The 22,420-nt window shown below is 35.8% G+C and overlaps 1 protein-coding gene across 1 annotated transcript in view; it reads right to left on the bottom strand.

Annotated features, from left to right (window-relative positions):
* TMF1 (TATA element modulatory factor 1) overlaps positions 1 to 22,104 on the bottom strand; it is a 31,740-nt gene extending 9,636 nt beyond the window's left edge. The window contains exons 1-10 of the mRNA XM_036082712.2: positions 21,702 to 22,104; positions 17,231 to 18,426; positions 15,369 to 15,472; positions 14,175 to 14,301; positions 11,832 to 11,937; positions 6,259 to 6,401; positions 5,844 to 6,010; positions 5,402 to 5,558; positions 1,582 to 1,674; positions 709 to 865 (exon numbers count right to left, since the gene is read on the bottom strand). Coding sequence (XP_035938605.2) covers positions 709 to 865; positions 1,582 to 1,674; positions 5,402 to 5,558; positions 5,844 to 6,010; positions 6,259 to 6,401; positions 11,832 to 11,937; positions 14,175 to 14,301; positions 15,369 to 15,472; positions 17,231 to 18,426; positions 21,702 to 21,843 — 2,392 coding nt within the window. The 5' untranslated portion in view covers positions 21,844 to 22,104. The remainder of the gene's footprint in view (positions 1 to 708; positions 866 to 1,581; positions 1,675 to 5,401; positions 5,559 to 5,843; positions 6,011 to 6,258; positions 6,402 to 11,831; positions 11,938 to 14,174; positions 14,302 to 15,368; positions 15,473 to 17,230; positions 18,427 to 21,701) is intronic.
* Between the last annotated feature and the right edge of the window lie 316 nt (positions 22,105 to 22,420).

Below are 22,420 nucleotides of genomic sequence, written 5' to 3'. Positions count from 1 at the left end.
TTTAGGCATAGAAAGGACACATGAATTTTTCATGAATTAGCCAGCTTCTGGGATATCTAATATATGTGTGTGTGTATATATGTGTGTGTTGTGTGTGTATATATATAGACATATATACATATGCTACTTATACAGCATATATATATATATATATATATATGTGTATATATGTGTGTGTGTGCGCTACTTATATGTGCTTGCATAAACATCTTGGAATAATTATCTTCTTAATAACAGCACATAAAGACAACCTGAAGCATTTCTATACAGAAGAATCTTAAGACTCCACAGAATCTGTCTGGTAGAGTTTGATCAGGATCCTTCTTAGACCTATCTCTGGCTCCTGGAATTCTACCAAGGACTAGAATCATATCTGATCTCTATCTCCTATATTATTGCAGACAAGCTAGAAAGGGGTCAGATGTAGCAAAAGACAAGGAAAAAAATGAGTGCAGTGGTCTGTAAATATGGAAGGATGACATGGAAGTATATGGGACAGTATCGGACACACTGTAAGGGAAAACAAATGGTTTGAGTCAATTAGGGTATTAGAAAATAAAAGTAAAAAAGGAGAAGAGGTAAAACTCTACAAGTTAGACATAAAGTATAACTATCAAATCAAGTGAATTTCAATTTCATACCATTATTCTAATTCTATAAATAAGAGGAAAGGGCTTTTGCATTGAGCTTAAGAACTAAAGCAGTTACCAAGTCTATCAGAAAGATTCTTCTCTAACTTCTCCCACGATGATGTCTGGGACCCTAGAGTTGCTTGCAAATTTTCTATCTGTCGAAGCAATGGTCTTGTTGTTGATGAAACACTCTGACTCAACTCTTGGTTTCGATTCTCTGCTTCCTGGAGTCTCTGAATCATGAAATTCTTAAGTCACTACCATTAATGGCAATGAAAACTCTAAAAATACTAGCAAACAAACTTTATGAAAGATTTCTGGAAAATATTATTTCACCAAGATAAAATTATTTGTTTTTCATTACATTATTTTCTAATTATTCAATCCTTAAGTTAGAGTTAGAATGCATCAGTATCTAAATAACTACTTCTTTACAAAGCTTTTCTAATATAAAGATAGCTTTTGATTACCTTAAGGTAAAAAAGACTGTAATTTAAACCTCCCAGCAGTTGCCTCATCATCCAAATATTTCTAAGTATTTACAAAAACAGAAAGATCAATCTGAGTTGCATTTTCTCTCCATTTTCCCATGCATGTTCACTGACTGAAAATTAATTGAGTAGTGGTATAAAAACTGGCACTGATTATCTGCCCCACAGTAATCAAAGACTGATACTAATAAACTAGCTGTAACGAATGAAAAAAACAATACTGACACAAAATAAATCTATCATGATAAAATTATTTTCTATTAAACAAAATTAAGGCTTCTTATGTTCATTTTTAAGGTGTCCACTCTGGTTTTATTCATATAAGCCGCAAAAATATAGCAAATGATAAAGTATGGTAGTAATCCTCTCAATTCCATGAACATTATCTCCACTAAATGACTTTTTTATTTCTAGGAAAACACATCTTTGATTTGTGTTTAGGAAAACTGTGACAGTACCTGTTGGAGTTCACCGATCTCATGGCGTAAATAATCCTCTTTTCTGGCAGCTGCTTGTTCTGCACGTTGCAGTGCCAGCCTAAGGTCTCCAACCTGTATGAGGGGAACCAATACACTATCACAAACAACATCAAAACATTACTTACAACTTCCTAACTACATACTGTATTATGCTGACTTACTGTTTGTGTATATTAGTTACACTATCCAATGAGCTTTTACATATGATTATAACATATCCCATTCATCAAGCAATTCTAAACTGTATGTATACTTGATAAATATATACTTAGAAGAGCATTGTTAGGGCCCCCCCAAAAAAAGGGCATATAAACAGGCACAGCCACTGCATCTATAAATGTTTGCAACGTAAGGCAGAATGTGATAGGTATAAAAGCTAGCTGCTATACTCACACACAGCTGCAAATGTAAATGCTATAGTCTTTTTGTAAAACATTATGGCAACATGTTTAAATAATCATAAAACTTTTCACCCTCTTTCACCTGGTCATCCTAGTATTGAGAATTTACTCAGTAGAAGCAGATCTAAACATACAAAGATACTCCCAATACTGTTAGCAAAAAAAGACAAAACAAATATTCTAAATATCCATCAATAGTAATCTATTTTTGCAAATCTTTATACAACACGAATATGCTCATTAAAAATTATGATGAATGTGGGGCACCTGGGTGGCTCAGTCAGTTGAACGTCTGACTCTTGATTTCAGCTCTGGGTTGTGATCTCAGGGTTGGGAGATCAGCCCCGTGTTGGGCTCTGCACTCAGCAGGGCGTCTGCTTCTGTCCCTCTCCCTCCGCCCCTCCCTCACTTGTGTGTGCATGCTCTCCCTCTCTCATAAAATAAATAAATAAATCTTTAAAAATAATTATGATGGATGTAAAGAATATGTAAAAATTTATAATTTAATCTTAAATGAGAAAACTATAACATATATGATACCAATTATTTAAAAATACATACACAGAGATGAGGACAAGAAGTTAATACCCAAAATTGACATTATTTATAAAAGGTGATGATTTTTCTCTTTTAAAGATTTTATTTATTTGAGAGAGAGAGAAAAAGAGACAGCGGGCACAAGTGGGGAGGGGCAGAAGGAGAGGGAGAGAAAATCCCAAAGAGACTTGGCACAGAGCGCAAAGCCCTATGTGGGGCTTGATCCCACAACCACGAGATCATGACCTAAGGCGAAGCCAAGAGTTGGACGCTTAACCCACTGAGCCACCCAGGTGCCCCTAAAAGGTGATGATTTATAAACGGTAGCCCCATATGCTCTCTGTCTCCCACTCCCCCAATTTTTATTATTATTCTAGCGTACTTTTAAATTTAAAATATTAAGATTTTATCCAACCCAGTGGTCAGAAACACAAGGGGTACATGGACATGGTGTGTTTTATAATAACAAAATACTGGAAACAACCCAAATATCCATCAGTAAGAAATGACTGAATTAACAATGGTATAATAACAATATAACAATGGTATAAATAGTAACAGTGAAGTATTACAAACTGTAAAAAGAAATTCTGTAAAAAGCTCTAAGTTCTATTATGGAATGAATGATCACCAGAATATTTAAAGAAGGTGAACTGTAAGATGGTATAAATACTAAATTATATTTAAGTAAGAATGATGAAGGAGATACAAATAAAAATGGGTATAAATGGGGTGCCTGGGTGGCTCAGTCATTAAGCGTCTGCCTTCGGCTCAGGTCATGATCCCAGGATCCTGGGATTGAGCCCCGCATCGGGCTCCCTGCTTGGCGGGAAGCCTGCTTCTCCCTCTCCTACTCCCCCTGCTTGTGTTCCCTCTCTTGCTATCTCTCTCTCTGTCAAATAAATAAATAAAATCTTTAAAAAAAAAAATGGGTATAAATGTATCTGTATATATATGTGCGGAGGTATATAAGTAAGTGTATAGATTTATATATTTTCTTGCATTTACAAATAGAAACACTGAAAAAATAAACCAAACACTAATAAAATGGTTACTTACAGGCAAAGAAAGGGGATGGGGATGAGCTAAGTTGGAAGCAAATGTTGTCTTAATATATTGTTATATAGCTCTCACTTTGGAACCATGTCAATGTTTTACATATTTGTGTAAAATTAAATCAAATCTGCACTGGGGTAAATGAGGAAAGAATAGTCTTTTCAACAAATGGTACTGGGACAGCTGGATATCCATGTGCAAAAAACCTAAATGTGAGAGTTAAGACTATAAAATTCTTAGAAGGAAAACAGGTGAAAACCTGCAAGACCTTGGATTAAGCAATGGGGTCTTAAACATGACACCCAAAGCATAGGCAGCAAAAGAAAAAATAAATAAGTTGGACTTCATCAGAATTAAAAAACTTGTACATCAAAGGCCATTGTCAAGAAAATGAAAGACAAGGGGCACCTGGGTGGCTCAGTCGTTAAGCGTCTGCCTTCGGCTCAGGTCATGATCCCAGGGTCCTGGGATCGAGCCCCGCATCGGGCTCCCTGCTCTGCGGGAAGCCTGCTTCTCCCTCTCCCACTCCCCCTGCTTGTGTTCTCTCTCTCTTGCTATCTCTCTGTCAAATAAATGAATAAAATCTTAAAAAAAAAAAAAAAAAAGAAAATGAAAGACAACCTAAAAAATGGGAAAAAATATTTGCAAATCCTCCATCTGATGAGGACCTAATGTGCAGAATACATAAAGAACTCTCACAACTGAACAGTTTTTAAAAAGCCCAATTTAAAAATGGACAAAGGATTTGAGTATTCGAATAAATTTCTCCAAGGAAACTGCAATAAGATATATACGGCCAGGGGCGCCTGGGTGGCTCAGTCAGTTAAGTGTCCAACTCTTGATTTCTGCTCAGGTCATGATCTCAGAGTCATGGGGTCAAGCCCCACATTGGGCTCGAGCCCCACACTGGGCTCTTTGCTCAGTGGGGAGTCTGCTGGAGATTCTCCCCCTCTCCCAACACACCGCCTCAAATAAATAAATCTTAAAAAAAAAATACATATGGCCAGTAAGCACATAAAAAGATGCTCAACATCATTAGTCATTAAGGAAATGTAAACAAGGACACCACAATCAGATACCACTTCACACCCACTAAAAGGGCTATAATGAAAAAAAAAAAAGACAATAACAAAAAAATACTGGCAAGACGCAGACCATCATATATTGCTGAAGGGAATGTAAAATGGTGCAATTGCTATGGGAAAGTTTGGCAGGTCCTCAAAAAATTACATATAGGGTTACCGTACTGACCTGAGAGTACATACATATCTAGAAGAACTTAAACATTCACACAAAAACTTGTAAATGAATGTGTATAGCAGCATTAATCATAATAATCAAAAAGTGAAAATAACCCCAAATATCAATCAACTGATGATTTTATAAGAAAAAGCCTGGCAAATTTCAGTTTTCCTCCTCTATCTGAACTACATGGACTCCCACAGATGTTATGAATAAGCTCAGGACTTATATGGATTCTCCTAAAATTATAAGCAATGTTTAGTATTTATCTGCATATGTGCAATAACACGGTCTTTGCCTTTCATAGTATTATTAAATAAGTCTGAAAGTCACAAAAAATAAGCAATACAGTACAATGTAAGCATCACTTTAACAAAGTTCAAAAAACACACGATTAAGATTGGCACAATCAAGTACTCTTGGAAAAGTGTCCAATAAGATTAGAAAGGAAATTTAACACATGTACCAATATATAAAGTTTGATTCAAATAACTAATGTAATCTTCAATTTGCAAAAGCATAAAGTTTTTAAAGACTAATGTAACTCATTATCTATTGCTTACTTGAATTGCTAATGTTTCTTGCTGCTGACGGGCTTCTTCTTGGGCCTTCTCTAGTGCTGCAGAAAGCTCTTCTTTAGCTTTCATTTCACGACTTAGAGCAGCTTCCTGTGCTTCACTATCCTTTGCAGCATTGGCTTTGTGGAGATCAGTAAGTTCTCTTAAAAAATTAGATTGATAATTTCTATTTAAAATAGTTAATTACATGGCCAAGTTAGTAAAGTTTGCATGTAGATTTCCATAAGAGTTACACAATGAGGGAGAGTTCACCACATAATAAACATTGACTACGGTAACAACTCTTGTGAACTTGCTTTGACCAGTTACAAGTTCATATATAGCTAAGTTTATAAATATCGTTAGTGATTAGATAACAGAAAAAGTATTTTTTCAATATCCCGTTCTGATAATTTTAAATGGGTTGCATATTTGTTCATTTTCTTACTTGTATGCACTATCCAGAGCAGCCTGAATACTTCGGTTCTTTTCTTCAAGTTCATCCATGTCTACCTGAAGTCGGCCAAGATCCTTCTCTTGGCGTTCCACCACAGAGTTTAGTTTTTTAATGCTTTCTCTATGCTGTTTTTCAACTTCTTCTTTGCCATCAAGGACCTATATTATAAAAACAGACAAAACTATTTTTCAATAAATAACACCATGGTAAATAATTGTATTCCAGGAATCTTAAATGTTACAATAATGAAGAAAAATCTTAACACTCATTTATTAAATTGCTTGATAAATTCTTCCCACATGATATACCCTGATAAATTATTCTAAATGTCTTATAAACCACAGCCAATTGTTCATATAGGAAGTAATAACAATATATATATATCTAGAGAATGGTTAACATTCACCTGTTTTAAATGTTGCAAATCTTCTTCTAGGTCTTTAACTTTTTTGTTCAGCTTTGCAATAATATTTTCATTTTCTTTGTCTTTAGCTCTTAATTTCTTAATAATGTTAGAATTATGCAGCTGCTGTTTTGAAAGTTTTTCTCCTGGCAATGGCAAAAATAAATAAATAAATAAATAAATAAATAAATAAATAAATAAATTCAAACAATGATTCCTTAAGAATCTGGATTGAATGTTTTATCTAACCAGTGACATAAAATGATAGAATATTTTTAAAATCACAAAACTGTAACCACGAATGTTAAACTGATTTGGACAAAAACCATCAATGATGCTAAAATTACTAGGTGGAAGGATAGTAGATAATAGGATATTTACACCTTAAAAAATCATTCCCACATATTACTTATGGCTTATGAAGAGAAAAATGTGCTTTTACAATGGAGAAATCTGGCTGTCACCACCTTAACCAAACATTGTTTTGACATCACCAATTGTGGTATATTATGCATCTACTGATATAAGGGAGAGGTGGGTACACAGTATCAGCAATGATATTTCTTTTTTTTTAAGATTTTATTTATTTGACAGAGAGAGACACAGCGAGAGAGGGAACACAAGCGGGGGGAGCGGGAGAGGGAGAAGCAGGCTCCTGGCTGAGCAGGGAGCCTGATGCGGGACTCGATCCCAGGACCCTGGGACCATGACCTGAGCCGAAGGCAGACGCTTAAGGACTGAGCCACCCAGGCGCCCCAGCAATGATATTTCTTACTAGAAATTTTATCTGAATCTAATCATGAAGAAACGGATAAACTCCTGAACATGGGGAATATGTAGGACAATTGGCCTGGACTCTACAAAGTCTTCAGTGTCATTAAGAGAGAGCTATCCTAGATCGGTAGAAGACTAAAAGGACATAATGGTCAAATGCAATATACAAACTTTGACTAGATATTGGGGCAGGACAAATGACCAGGTATAAAAGTCATTTTTAGAGACCATGGAGATAAATAATGAAATATATGCTGGAGTACACTTCTGAATTAATACTGATTTTCTTAGGTATGATTATGATGTTGTGCTTGTGAAGCAAAGTGTACTTGCTATTGGGAGATGGAGACTTAGGAATTTAGGAGTGGACTACGGATTTACTGCAATATCTATCAAAATTCCAATGACATATTTCACAAAAATTTTAAGAAATCCTAAAATTCATGTGGAACCACAGAAGACCTCAAACAGCCAAAGCAATCCTTAGCAAGAACAAAACTGGAAGTATCACATTTTCTAATTTTAAAACATGTTATAAAGCTGTAGTAATCCAAACAGTATGGTACCGGCATAAAAACATACAGACCAGTGGAACAAAATAGAGAGCTTAGAAAATCCACACAAAATTTAGAAATAAATTTACAGCCAACTAATCTTCAACAAAGATGCCAAGAACACATAATGGGGAAAGAACAGTCTCATCAATAAATAGTGATGGGAAAACTGGATAATCATATGCAGAATGAAACTGGACCCTATCACACACCAAATACAAAAGTCAACTCAAAATAGACTTAAGACTTAACATACCTGAAACTGTAAAATTACTAGGAGAAAACACAGGGAAAAAACCTTCTGACACTGGTCATGGCAATGATTTTTTTGGGTATGATCCCAAAAGCATAAGCTACAAAAGCAAAAATAGACAACTGGGATTGCATCAAACTAAAAAAATACTGCACAGCAAAGCAAACAATCAACAGACTGAAGAGATAAGTCTGCAGAATGGAGAAAAATATTTGCAAGCCATACTTCTGATAGGGGATTAATATCCAAAATATACAAAGAACCCATACAACTCAACAGCAAAAAACAAATAAGCCAATTAAGAAATGGGCAAAAAACATGAACAGACTTTTCTCAAAAGAAGACATGTGAATGGCCACCAGGTATATGAAAAGGTGCTCAACATCACTAATCATTAGGGAAATGCAAATTAAAACTACACCTCACACCTATTAGGATACCTATTATCAACAAGACAAATCATAAGACTTGGCAAGGATGTGGAGAAAAAGGAACCTTGGTATACTATTGGCAAGAATATAAATTGGTACAGACACTTTGGAAAACAACTTGGAAATTACTCAAAAAATTAAAAATAGAACTACTATATGATGCAACAATCCCACTTCTAGATATATATCCAAAGGAAATAAAATCAGTATCTCAGAGATATGTGCACTCTGCAGCATTATTCACAATACCAAGTTATGGAAACAACCTAAGTGTCCATCAATGGATAAAGAAAGACAATGTGTTGTGCACAGAAATACAAAGAATTATAAGAGAATACTGTGAAGATTACATATGCCAACAAACTGGACAATCTAGAAAAAAAAAATTCCTAGAAATATAAAATCTCCCAAAATTGAATCAGAAAGAACAAGCAAATTTGAACAGGCCAATTGCTAGTAACAAAATTGAATTGGTAATCAAAAGACTCCTCTCAAAAGACCAGGAGGTCTTCACAGGTAAGTTGTACCATTTAAAGAAGAATTAATATCTATTCTTCAAATTTATTCTATGAGGCCAGCATTATCCTGATACCAAAACCAAAGCCACACAACACAAAACTAAAATATAAGCCAATATCCCTGATGAACATAGATGTAAAAATCCTCAACAAAATATTAGCAAACTGAATTTAACAATACATTAAAAGGATCATACCATATGATTTCACTTATATGCAGAATCTAAAACAAAACAAAAAAAACCTAAACAAACAAACAGGAAAAACTCAAAAAGAGAAAAAAACATGGTGGTTGCCAAAGGGGAAGTCGGGGTGGAGGACTGAAATAGGTGAAAGGGATTAAGAGGTACAAACTTTTAGTTATAAAATAAGTCAGAGAAATAAAAATTACAGTATAGTGAATATAGTCAATAATATCGTAGTAATGTTACATAGTGACAGATGGTGATTGTATTTATGGTGAGCACTGAGTAATGTACAGAATTGTTGAATCACTATGTTGTACACCTGAAACTAATATAACATTGTATATAATTATACTTGAATAAAAGTATATACAAATGTGTAACTTGTTTTGGTATCTAAAATTATAAGTATTTTCCCAATTCATTAAATATTCTAAAAAATAAAAAAGCGGCATGTGTGTATATAAAGTAATATTATTTAGCCTTGAAAAAGAAGAAAACCCTGCCATTTGTGATAATGTGGATGAAACTGGAGGCTGAAATAAGCCAGACCCAGATACTGCATGATCTTACTTTATGTGGAATAGAAAAAAGTTTAACTCACAAAAGCAGAGAGTAGAATGCTCGTTACCAGGGATGGGGGAAATGTGGAGATACTGGTCAAAGGGTACTAAGTTTCAGTTATGCAGGTGAATAAGTTCTGCAGATCTAATGTACAGAATGGTGACTACAGTTAATAATACTATTATTATACACTTGAAATTTGCTAAGAGAATTGATCTTAGGTGTTCTCATCACATAAAAAGATGTTAACTACATGAGGTGATTGATATATTAATTAGCTTGACTGTGGTAATCATTTCACAATGTATATGTGTATCAAAAAATATATACAATTTTTACTACTCAATTATACCTCAATAAAGCTGGAAAAAAAGAATTTAGGAGTGGAATGTTATTTCTGTCACCTACATTCAAATGGTTTGGCAAAAGGGAAGTGCATGTGTGTGCAAAAAGATATGAAGCAGGTGTGCCTAGATGTTAATAATTGATGAAGCAAGGTAATAAAGTAATCAGCTATTCATTGTAGTTTCAGCTGTTAGTCTTTCAGATTTTCAGCTGTGAATTTAAAAATATTTCTGGGGGAGAGGCACGTGGGTGGCTCAGTCAGTTAACCATCTGCCTTTGGCTCTGGTCATGATCTCAGGGTCCTGGAATGGAGCCCCGCATCACGCCCCACATGGGGCTTCCCACTCAGCAGGGGAGTCTGTGTCTCTCTCCTTCTTCTCCCCGCCCCCACTTGTGCGCCCTCTAATAAATCAATAAAATCTTTAAAAAAAATACTTCTGGGGGATACAGAGCAGTAAGTAAATAATCCCATATGAAATCATTCTATTTTCAGTATAAAGAAGTTCATTAAGCAAAAGAGAACATCAACCCACCTCCTACCTAAATTAATAAATACCAAAATAGTGACACTTGATATAAATATTTTAAATATTTTTTTTTAATTATGAAACCATGCACACAGTCTTCTCCTCAGTTTCTAGTGTTGTAACACAGGCAGTTCATGACCTCAACATGTCTTGAGATAATGATTATGTGTTTTATCAATTCTCCCTTCATTCTTCTATTGCAGTGCTTAGACTGCTTTATAATTATCTGTGTACTTATATTTCCCTCTCATTAAACTGTAAGTTCCTAAAAGACAGGGAGTGTGTCGTATGTATTACTGTATCAAACATAATATCTGACACACTTAACTGTTAAATATTAGCTGAATAAATGAAAAAGAAAGATTGGGTAAAACTAACTTTTTCGAATACAGTGATTATTTCCAATTCTTTCAAACACTTACTCTGGAAATTCTCTTTAGTTCAATGATCTGAAATGCTCATCCCACCACTATTTGTAATATTAACATTTTAGAAATAAGTGTACAACATTAGTAAAACAGTAAAATAAATTACGGTATATATAGCCATATAATGGACTTTAATACAGCCATTAATAATGCTAGCAAAGCATTTAATAGCATAGGGAAATGTAAAAGAATTACGAAAATGTAAAAGATTACAGATTAAATACATGACCTTAATTATGCTTAACAATGTATTAAAAACATTAAAAAAGAACTAAAAGAAATTGATAGTTCCTTATAAAACCGGATTATGATCTCTTTTTTTCTTCCTCCACCTCCTAAAACTTAAAAAATTTCTGCAAGTAGTGTTATTCTTAGAACTAGAAAAACCTTAATTAAGAGGAAAAGAAAAATTCATTTAATCACCTTTTCCAAAACTACCTTCTCTCCTATGATAATACATAAAGAAATTAATCCAGTGTCTATTTATAATTTATCTCATGAAGGATATTTAATTTCTATAACCTTGCTAATTTTAAGTCTTTTTCATAGAGGGCTAAATAACTGAAAAATTAAAACAAGAATATAATGAAAAGTTCACTATCAGTCGACCAAACAATATGATGATACCACATAGTACCCAAGCTAGAGATTCAGATACTATATAAATTCCAGGATTATAACCTTCAAATATCTTGGGTTACATGACAGGCTCTAAAACCTGTTAAAAAGCTTTTTTATGAAAGCACAAACATTTATTTTTCAGCAAGTTTTTTTTTTTTTTTTTACCTCCCTAGAAACAAAAGGCTACATACATGCATCTCTGCCTCTATACATATTGCTCCCCATTCTTCCATAAATTGTCACCTATCATTTCTGAGGTTTAAGCACAAATCTTTCTTGCTTCCAATTATTTTTTATTGGGAAGTAGCAGCTAATCATGTGGCAAGCATTTCTCCTGTTATGGTATTTTTCATAGTTAACTAAATACTTTACGCACCTTCTTCCATTAACCCTCGGATCTGCTCTTCTTTCTCTTTCAAAAGGTCTGAAGTCTCACTACTATTTAATCTAGTAGCAAGTTCTTCCTTTATACTTTTAATTTCCTAATTAAAAAAAAAAAAGGAATGTGAATACCATAAAGAATTACTTTCACTCTGGGCATATTTTTCGATTTTTTCCATATTCAAAGAAGTCATCAATAATGAAATTCTCGATAAAGTTCTGTAAGTTTTATTCTGTTAAATTGAGTTTATTACCTCAGTTAACTATGTAAACAGCTTTGAAACAACATAGAAAACCTGAATTCAGATATAAACAGGTTTTAATATGGAAATGCAAATGAGAATAAGTTAACTTTCAATACCTTTCTGGAGTATCTCTATACACATATTTTCAGGTTAAACATTATATTTAGAACAACGTATGTCTCCATTTTTCACTGTATTTCTTTTCCTCATCTAAAACTTGCACTTACTAGTGCATTGTAAAATGAGGGAAAACATAATTATATAAGGTTCAATTTACTTTAATAAAGCAGAGATTCAGCCCAAACATGTCAAGACAGTTTATCTCTTAAAACCACAAATGGAGATGTGAAAAGTGTTCTATGATTTAAAATTAGGTTTTAAGCAACAACCTGAAACCAAACAACAGCTAAAAACAACTACCATTAGGTATTAAACCATGCTTTGTATCTATTATCATTTTATCCTCACAACAATCCTATGAGGGAGGTCCTTTATTCAACTACACAAATAAGAAAACTAAGACACAGCAAGACTGAATAAAGTTTGAAGGTCAGAGAGCTATTAAGTGGTAGAGTTTAACTTGAAACCAGGTTTATGAGTCCACAAAGCCCATGTTCTGTACCATCCACAACACAGCTATGCATTTTCCAGCTGTCAAAATTTGATTCATCCATCAAGGCCCAATAAGACTATCCTGCCTTCCATGAAACTTTCCTCAATTCCCCTGGTCAGAATTCATCCTCTGTGATACCATTCCAAACGCTTATTCATCTTTATCTGTAACTTATTTTATTCTGCCTAGTACTACATAGGTGTTGACATTATCTGTTTTCCATCATTAGATAAGCAAACTCTTTACTTAAGGTAATTCAATTCACCTTGAATTTCCTACAGATCCTAAGTAGGGGGTTCATATATATCAGTACACAAAAAATCTGTTAAAACTTAGGGCCCAAGCTTTTCCCACCTATAGTCAATGGTTTGGGTCTATTTTAGATCTACAATTCAAAGTACATTACAGGAAACAAGCATTACTTAAAATCTAATTTCTCAATTAGACTGGTCTAGATGGAATACTATAGGGACAAGAAGAGATAAGTTGGTTACGTAGTCTCAGGTTATTGTCAGTATCTGAAATGAGCTAGCTAATTAAAGCAACCTAAGCAGAAGGAAGTCTATGACTTATTTCTCTTCTGTAAGAGTATACAAAGAAAAAAATATAAATATTAACACTGGTCAAGAAGAAGGAAAGCAACTTAACTGAGAAGGGCAAATGATGAGAAAAGTTATTACTAATAGTTGGGATAGAAGAAATAATTACTAACCTTAGCTGGTTACCAACTTCTGAAATAGCCAACTGCTACAAATTTTAAGAATTAGAACAATGGTTCCCAACCAAGAGTGACTATGCTCTCAAGAGGACATCTGGCAAAGTCTGCCAACATTTTCAATTATCTTAACTCATGGAAGGGGGTGATGGATGTGCACTGGGAGAGGAGGAGGTGAGGGTGACACTGGTGTCTTGTAGGTACAGGCCTGGATGCTGGTAAACACCCTACAATGCACAGAAAAGTCTCATACAACATAAAATTATCCAGCCCAAAATGTGAATAGTGCTGAGGAGAAATCCTGTATTAGAATAAATCAATATTATGTCTCACAAGAGTCACTAACCCTTACAATTTTTTTATTTTAAAATTACTTTGACTTGAAGAAGAACATATATGTTTGAAATGGTTAGACAGTAACAAATGAGAGTAAGGATATATTTTTTTAATTTACACAGTGCCTTTTAGATTTAATTGTTACTTATTTTAATGAAATTATCATTTATGAAAATTATTCTAATGATCCTAGCTATGTATCTTGCAAGGACTTATAGATAAATTATACAAATACTGGCTTAGATTCTTCTAGTATCAAAAATCTGTGAAGTCTAAAGATACTAAAAAATCTACAATTTAAGTGTTAATATACTATATGGTATCCTTTAATCTTACTTCTTTTTTTCCATACCAAAATATTATGAATGCATCCCTCAAAAACCCATGTCTGTATAGAATTTAATTAATATTATTTTTAACTTTCATTACCTTTTTAGCAGCATCTCTCTCTTTGCAGGCTAGCTGAACTTTCTTTTCTGCTTCTGCAATTCTTTGAGTAAATTCATCTTTCAAAGAAGAAATGCTGCTGCTTTCTTCTTTCACTCTAAACATTTCACTAAATTAAAAAACAAGAGACAGAGATACTTGTTTACATATTCCTAAGGTAACAAGATGAGTGCAGTTTGCAAAAGGAAAATAACATTGTCTTCAACATATACCTTACTAAAACAGTTTAGTTTTAGGCCTGTTAACTTTTAAAAGAAAAATTACCTGCTTAATTTATTTTAAAGCACCTAAACGAAAACCCGTTAGAAAATGAAAATGTCAGGGCGCCCGGGTGGCTCAGTCGTTAAGCGTCTGCCTTCGGCTCAGGTCATGATCCCAGGGTCCTGGGATCGAGCCCCGCATCGGGCTCCCTGCTCTGCGGGAAGCCTGCTTCTCCCTCTCCCACTCCCCCTGCTTGTGTTCCCTCTCTCGCTGTCTCTCTCTCTATCAAATAAATAAATAAAATCTTAAAAAAAAAAAAAGAAAGAAAATGAAAATGTCACCAATATTTGATGTGTAAAAGTAAGATAATGGTAAACAAAATTTTTCATTTTTCAATCTGTTATATTTTACTAATCACCTCCTTAAAGCAAACAAATATTCAGTGTCTTTTTTAATATCATAGTTTTCTTTAAATACACGTTTTAAATCTCTTATACTAAAAGGGAAAATGGTTTTTTGGGTTTTTTTTTGCAAAATACCTCTCTTCAATACCGAAGGTACTATGGTAAAGATAATTTGAGGAGAAAAGAAATCTCTACAGTGAGAATTGAAAAACTATTCCGTCTTTCTTTCTTTCTTGTTTTCTTCCTTTCTTTTTTTAAGATTTTATTTATTTACTTGTCAGAGAGAAGGAGAGAGAACAAGCAAGAATAGCGGCAGGCAGGGGGAGAAACAGCCTCCTGGGTAAGCAAGAAGCCTGATGTGGGACTTGATCCCAGGACCCTGGAATCATGATCTGAGCCAAGGCAGACACTTAACTGACTGAGCCACCCAGATGTCCCACTATTCCATTTTCAATAATTATACACAAGTTAAATTTCAAACATTTTAGTTTAAAAAACATTCTTAAATAATAACCAAGTATTTGGGCCTCTACAAAACATACAAAATTATTCACATTTGTAAAATACTTACTCTTTCAGATTATCATAGGCTTCTTCTAGAAGTGCTTTTTCTTTACTAAGAGATAATAACTGAGCCTCCCTTTTATCCAGTTTCTCATTCAGAAATTCAAGTCTCTGAATAAGGAGAATACACAAAAGTCATGCATTTAACCTTAAAAAACCATTTCTACATGCAGTTGATGAGTTGTAAAGGTAAACTAATCACTCTAATAAATAAAACAGCATTATGTCATGAAAGGAATTTAAAACAATACCGAGAACACAGTAGATTCAGAACAACAAAAACTCATACATAGCTGGTAGGAGAGTATAAATTAGTACAACCACATAGCCGGTAGGAGTATAAATTAGTAAACCACTTTGGAAAACAATTAGACAACATCTAGTTGAAGATCTACACACCCTTTAATGTAGAAAATTCTTTTAGATATACTTTAGAGGAGAAAACTCTTGCATACATATACAAGAATATTTACAAGTTTGTTACAGCAAAAATCTAGGAAAGGTGTGCACATCCACCGAAAGAGGAAGGGAGCTAGAGAAAATAAAGATCAAAGAAGGGCTTTAAAGCCTCTAGTAGTATTCTGTATCTTAGCTGGGTAGCAGATACACAAGTGTCTGTTATTCGATTTTATTCTTTAATTCAAATATGTAATGTGTAACTTTTTTAGTATGATACTTTGCATTTAAAAAATAAAAGCAATTTTAGAAAATCTATAGGCATGTAACTTTAAAATCTCCAGAAGATATCAGTATAAAGCTAAACAAAAAGGAATGGTTAGAATATCTTACTCCTTAGGTCTTGCTGAAGTAATGATAAACTTGTCTATGAGAGGAGGAATGATGCTTTTACGCACTAAAAAAAAAACAGTCTTACCTGATTGAGGTCTAGGTTAATTTAGAAATCACTTACCTTCTGAAAGTAGCTCAAAAATATCTTACTGATACTAAATAGTGTTGGTTTCAGGAATTCAAACTGCTATTAGAGCTAGCGCATGGCATTTCGTTTGTGAATAATATTAAACCTAGGTAACAGAATCTGGCACTTTTTTTTACATTAAATAATTCAATACATGGCACTTACAGGACATTTCTTCAAGACATCCTATATCTCAGAGGAGTCTATTAAAGATGCCAAATCCAACTCAATTTCTATATCTAAAAATCATAGGAAAAACCAAAACTGTGACTTAATGTTAAAGAATTTACACCACTTTCCTTTTATATGTATTAGGTAGAAGCAATTTGTCATTCCTAAGCAATACCATTGTTCCTTTGACATTTCCCATTCTTATTCATGTAAGATAGCTATCAGGGAAACATCAAAATAACATAAAAGAGAAAACAAACAAGTAATTAACAACAACAGAAACACATCAATAATTAAAGACTACATTTTTCATTTAAGATCTACTACAAATAATGTGAACAGGCGAAAATTTTTTGATGTAAGAAAAACCATGTATTTAAATTCATTTCAGCACCTTTACCTACAAAGGATTTGAAGATATATGTTACCTTAAGACAATCCTTTGCAAAATGACAAATTAATGAGCACAGCATACAAGAATTGTAAGGTGAAAGGACTCAACAGTAATGGCGCAAAATGGAAACTTTTTTATGTTTAGTTATACTGAAATATCCATTTATGTTATCATAGTTGTCTCAGAGAAATTTCAAATAATTTAGCATCAATAAATCAATTCTAAAATCCTTAATGCCACACTTAAATGTCAAAATGCCTGTCTTTTTTAATCAGTACTAATCATTAAACAATACTGAATGTTAAAAATAAACAATGAAAAGAAAATAAACAAGGATTTAATCTCTGGAAAGCATATTCCCAAATCCCCTTCTGGTTTCTAGAGTTACCTTGCAAACATCTTCCTTCTCAGAATGTGCTTCTGGCTTACTTTCAGCAGCTTCGCACTGCTCAGCCACCTTGTCTAAGGCAGCATGTCCTTCATTTATTGGTGTAACAGAAACCAAAATATCAGGCTGTTCACAATTAACAGGTGTTGCACTTCGTCCACTTTCTTCCAGTTCCGTTTCCTCCGTGGGTACAATTAATGTTTCATTCACTTCTTCTTCAGACTTTCCTTCAACAGATTCATTTATTTTAGTTTTTGGAGTTGAAGGATTAACTATAATAGGTACTAAAGCATATCCCTTGCCTGACAGTTCATCATCTGAATTGATCTCACTTACACTACGGCTATCCAATGACTGTACACTAAATGAGTCTATTCTTTCAAAAGCATCAGAAGAGCAGCAACTCTCGGTGAGTTTTTGGAAATCCTCTAAACGACTATATTCAGGACAAGCAGATGCTGAGAGAAGCTGGAAAGACGTCTGCATCAAGTGAAGACTTGATTTGGAGTCTGTAGTCTCTTGTCTCGAGCTTGCTGAGCTCTCACTTATTACACTTTCATGATCTAAAACTTCAATGTCACTGGTGGTGGAAGTACCGGACGAGAAGGTACTAACAGGAGGAGAAGGTGTATTACTCTGTCGGTCTTCATGTTTTTGTTCCTTAGGTTCCAAAGCCATGTCCTTTGTGTCTGCCGTAGGTATATTAGATATGTTTTCTCTAGTTGTCTTCACATTAATTACACTTTCAGACACTTTCAAACGTACAGCTGACACCTTCGTATCAGGTTCTTTATTAACAGTTTCTTCATGCTTGCCCTCAGTTTTAGGTGACAGAGTATCTACAGCGAGAGTTTCCCCTGGTACACATGGAGTAGAGTCTTTTACTTTTGACTCAGTTGTTTCAGGTGTTCTTGACAGTCCAGTGTGCAAGGAGTCCTGTAAAGCGCTTTTCACTTCTTCTTCTGGTCGTTGTGATTTAGCTGGTGGTTTTGATACCACTGGACTCTTCTGAATGGTCTGGACATCCGTTGGAGAGAGAAAGGCACTGAAGAAATTTTCAGATTCATCTACCACAGTCCTCCGAACTGGCTTTGTAATTGCTTTAGGAGAGGCTACTGGCTGACTCTGAGGTTCAGGGTTTGACTTTAACCCCCAGGTTGAAGAATCCCATCCTCCACTGACAGGGGTACTTATTCCTTTGACCAAAAAAATAATAATAATAATAATTAATAATATATATATTATTAAAAGAGAAGAGAATAAGTTATATGTATTTTACGTTAATATTACAATCATTATATATAAGTCAATATAAAGTTTTAAAAAAGGAAACTTATGGAATATAACCTATAATTTGGACCTGTTAAGATCCTGCTTACTGTATAATTAATCAGTTCATTGTTGAACTTTGGGCCTTAAAGAGGAAAACTGGTATGGATCTGCCCTAAAGGAACTAGGAGTAAAGACCAGAGACCAAAATGGGCCTGGCCTACCAGAAGCAAGTATGTTATTCCATTAAACAACAAATTAAGAGAGGACCAGTATATGTTATATAACTCATGCTAAGTCTAAGACACATGTGATGCATCTCACAAGAACAGGCAGTACCCTCACTTACAGGTCATGCATGAGTAATCATAGCAAATTGACTCTACCTTCAATTCAGTTAGTTTCATATTAATTTTATTCTTCTAATATCAGTAATAAAACATGGTTATGAGTTGGACAGAGGGTAACATTCAAAAACTAAACCCAACATACTGATGACAAATGTTCTTTTCCAAAGATCAAAGTAAACTGATGGGAACAGTACCTTCCAGAAAACAAATTCATTTTTTATCTACTTAATGACAAGCTCATTCTCCAAGTGTCACTCTCCAAACCCACTCTATGAGAAAGTTTTGTTCCCTTCCTAAATTCCAAATTTAGGAGGAATTTAGAAGGTCTTATGAATTTCAGGGGCAGCAGGCTGGCTCAGTCAGTGGAGCATGTACCTCAGTCTCAGGGTTGGGGATTCAAGCCCCACACTGGGTGTAGAGATTACTTATAAATAAAATCTAAAAGGGGTGCCTTGGTGGCTCAGTCGGTTAAGCTTCCAACTCTTGATCTCAGCTCAGTTCTTGATCTCACGGGCCTGAGTTCCAGCCCCACATTGGGCTCCATGCCCAGCGTGGAGCCTATTTTAAAAAAATAATAAATAAAATAAAACCTAAAAAAAAATCATACGACTTTCAAAGATGTGCATTTTTTTAAGAAGTATTGTTTTTTTTTTTTTATAAATAGATGGTAGTTCACACTAGGCCTTTTTAAAAACACTAAGAAGAAAGTAACTATCTTCTGGGTAAAAAAAAGATAATTCAGCCACAGAAATACATGCTACTAAAAATCCCAATGATAAACAAAAAATGACATATTTACTAAAATATTTAAAGCATTTCTTCTAAAAAAATCTTCTTTTTCTAAATTCAAAAGTGGCTGAGCAGAATTATCACAAATTCTGCACAATTAGAGGTCGGTGGGGAGAGAACACCGAAAAGCTCCTAAACACTATTATGTCCTAAATTAAAGTCTATCCTATAATATGACTTCAGAAGTATGTAGGAAACTTCAATTTGGGGACACAGTTTTATACCCATTGGTTCAGTATATGAAAACAATGAAAAAAAGGAGAAAACCTGAAGATGCAAATGAGCAAGCAAGCTTAAGTGTGCTAATTAGTTTAAGTTAGTAGGTCATCTTAAAGAATGACAGAAGTTAAATTTGCCTCTTGAAGAATGTTTTATATAAATTCCGGGGGGGTCATCTGATATCCACTGGTCACCTTTGAGTAAGGCAATGTAAAACATAGGTGATCAATAAATATTCACAGCATTTCACTAAATCTGAGTCTATTCTGGATAACCTATTTTGAAAAATGAATCATATAGACTGATATGGGAAACAAAGGCAAAAGAAAAATTATTAAATTTCCTTACGACTTGCAGCCCATTGACAAGTCCTTGAAACAGGCAGAGTGACATTCCTTTAGGAACTCAGTTGCCTCAATGTTAATACTTTGCTAAGGACAAAAGGAAATCTTAGCCCGACCCCCCAGGATCCTGTAAGTCTACTTTAACATATAAAAATTCCTTTGGAAATCTCCCTTATCTCTATCCCCAAGATACATGTTGGCAATCATCCTTCCAAGGATATGATCCACCGATATACATCGAAGAGTCTCATGACTGAGTTTTTACTAAACAGTAATAAATGACTTTTTCCTAACAATAGCTAGCCCCACTTGAAAGTATAAAAAACGTATAAAATGGGCACTCCTCATGACCCCAGTGCAGCTCCATGGGTCCTGTCCCCATGCTTGAATAAAACCACCAAGAATTCTTTCTTGGCTGTGGGCTTTGAACCCTAACATCTTTCCTACATCATAGAAGATTCAAGCCCCAGATTTCATAAAATGAGTATCCTTTTATCTTAAGTTTATATTCTGTCTCTTCTAAAGTTTAGTGATTCAAAATGTGGGGTATCTGTGAAAAAAGAAGTTGAGCTACTCCCAACAAGGTCATATAGCATCTTGTATAAGGTAGTAAGATCATGACATACAGACATAGGCCCAAAATATCTGAAAATGAGGTACCTCCAACTTAGGTCCTGACTTTTCAAAGATGTAAAATTAAAAACAAATCGGAAAAAATTAGTCAACACTTACTCTTTTTTCACAGAGGTTCAGAGGCCCCACCCCCACCCCAATGCAAATTTTTACCCCTCACACCAAAAATGCTGAACTGTTCCTTAGACTTAAAGCCAAAGCAACTGAAGATCCCTGAAAGATTCAGCTTAAGAAATCTGACAAAGGGAGACGCAGCTCTTTGGAAATACAATGTGATAAAACCCAAAACTCCTGGGCCGGCTTCCACGGGTGATACCTCCACCATATTCTGCCCCTCACCTGCTGTGTAGCCTAGAGGAAGTTAGTTACAGCCTTTCTCAGCCACACGGACTATAACGAACCTAACTGGAGGAGCTGTCTGGAAGATGAGAAAGCCACAAAAAAGCACATTCCGCGCTCCCAAGCACGGAGTGCTCATTAAGTGTTAGGGACTGTTCCTCCTGTTCCCGTCAACGGACTTCAGACGCTGTCTCCCAAAAAGTGGCCGGAGCGCGCAGCAATTCCAGTTTCTGCATGCTCGCGCTCCGAGCTACGACTAGGGAGGGCGGGGCACAAACCCGACAAATCGCGACCCGGTTTTCCGAGGCCGGCAAGACCCGCACCCGGGGCTACGGGCCCGGAGGACCCCGGGGCTGGGATTTCCCTTAGGAAAACCGCGAAAACCCACTTAGAGAAACGTGGACGGGCTGGGGAGACACAACTTACTCAGAACTCTGTCAGCGGAGAAGGATCCCTGTCTACACCTCTTCACCTGTTTGCCTCCGCGAGCACAGGGACCCCCGGGAGCCCCGCTCCTCTCTCCCTTACCCGGCTCTCCGTACGGAATGGTCTCGGCCCAGGCGCTCGGCTCTTCTTCCTGGATATCCAGGACCCTGTCGATGGACTTCTGGGCCTGGGACAGGGCCTGCTTCGCGAAGCTGGAGAGCTGGGAGGCGTTGAACCAACTCATCTCCCCTCCTGAGCCGGCGGCCGCGGCGACAGCACCAAGTGGGAAGACCGAGGGCCAGGCCGACCGGCCTCAGGCCCGGGGAAGGGTGCACCGGAACGGCCTCGCCCCCTTCCTCACTCGGCGGGCCCTGTCAGCGGCTGGCCATGACCCCGACAGTCTCCCCCGAGCCCGGGATGTTACCCTCAGCCCTGCCCGCACAGCTGAGACCAAAGGCGCGGAGTGCGCATGAGCTGGCTTCTTCCACGTACACAACCACCAAATCCGGGAGCCCAGAGTTCCGTCAATAGACGGAAGAACCGGAGGAACGTTGACGTCACATCCGGGACCCGAAGAGTGCCATTAGTTACGAAGAACGCGGAACTATTGCTGTGGATGCTGATTCCAGGCATAGCGCGCAAATTCCTGGCCACCAGAGAAGCTCTGCGGCTACTAGCAGAGGTAGAGTCGTCTGGGTAGGAAAGCTAGTTTTCACGTGAGTTCCTTCCTAGAAGATAGCTCACGTACTAAAAGCTAGCGCCTAGCCAGCAAGAATTGCAGAGGAAGTTTGGCTCTCGCCTAGTAGCAATTTGTCTCAAAT

This window comes from Halichoerus grypus, chromosome 1, assembly GCF_964656455.1.
Source record: "Halichoerus grypus chromosome 1, mHalGry1.hap1.1, whole genome shotgun sequence".
In the NCBI taxonomy this organism is placed as follows: Eukaryota; Metazoa; Chordata; class Mammalia; order Carnivora; family Phocidae; genus Halichoerus; species Halichoerus grypus.
This window is presented reverse-complemented; position numbering and strand designations above follow the sequence as displayed.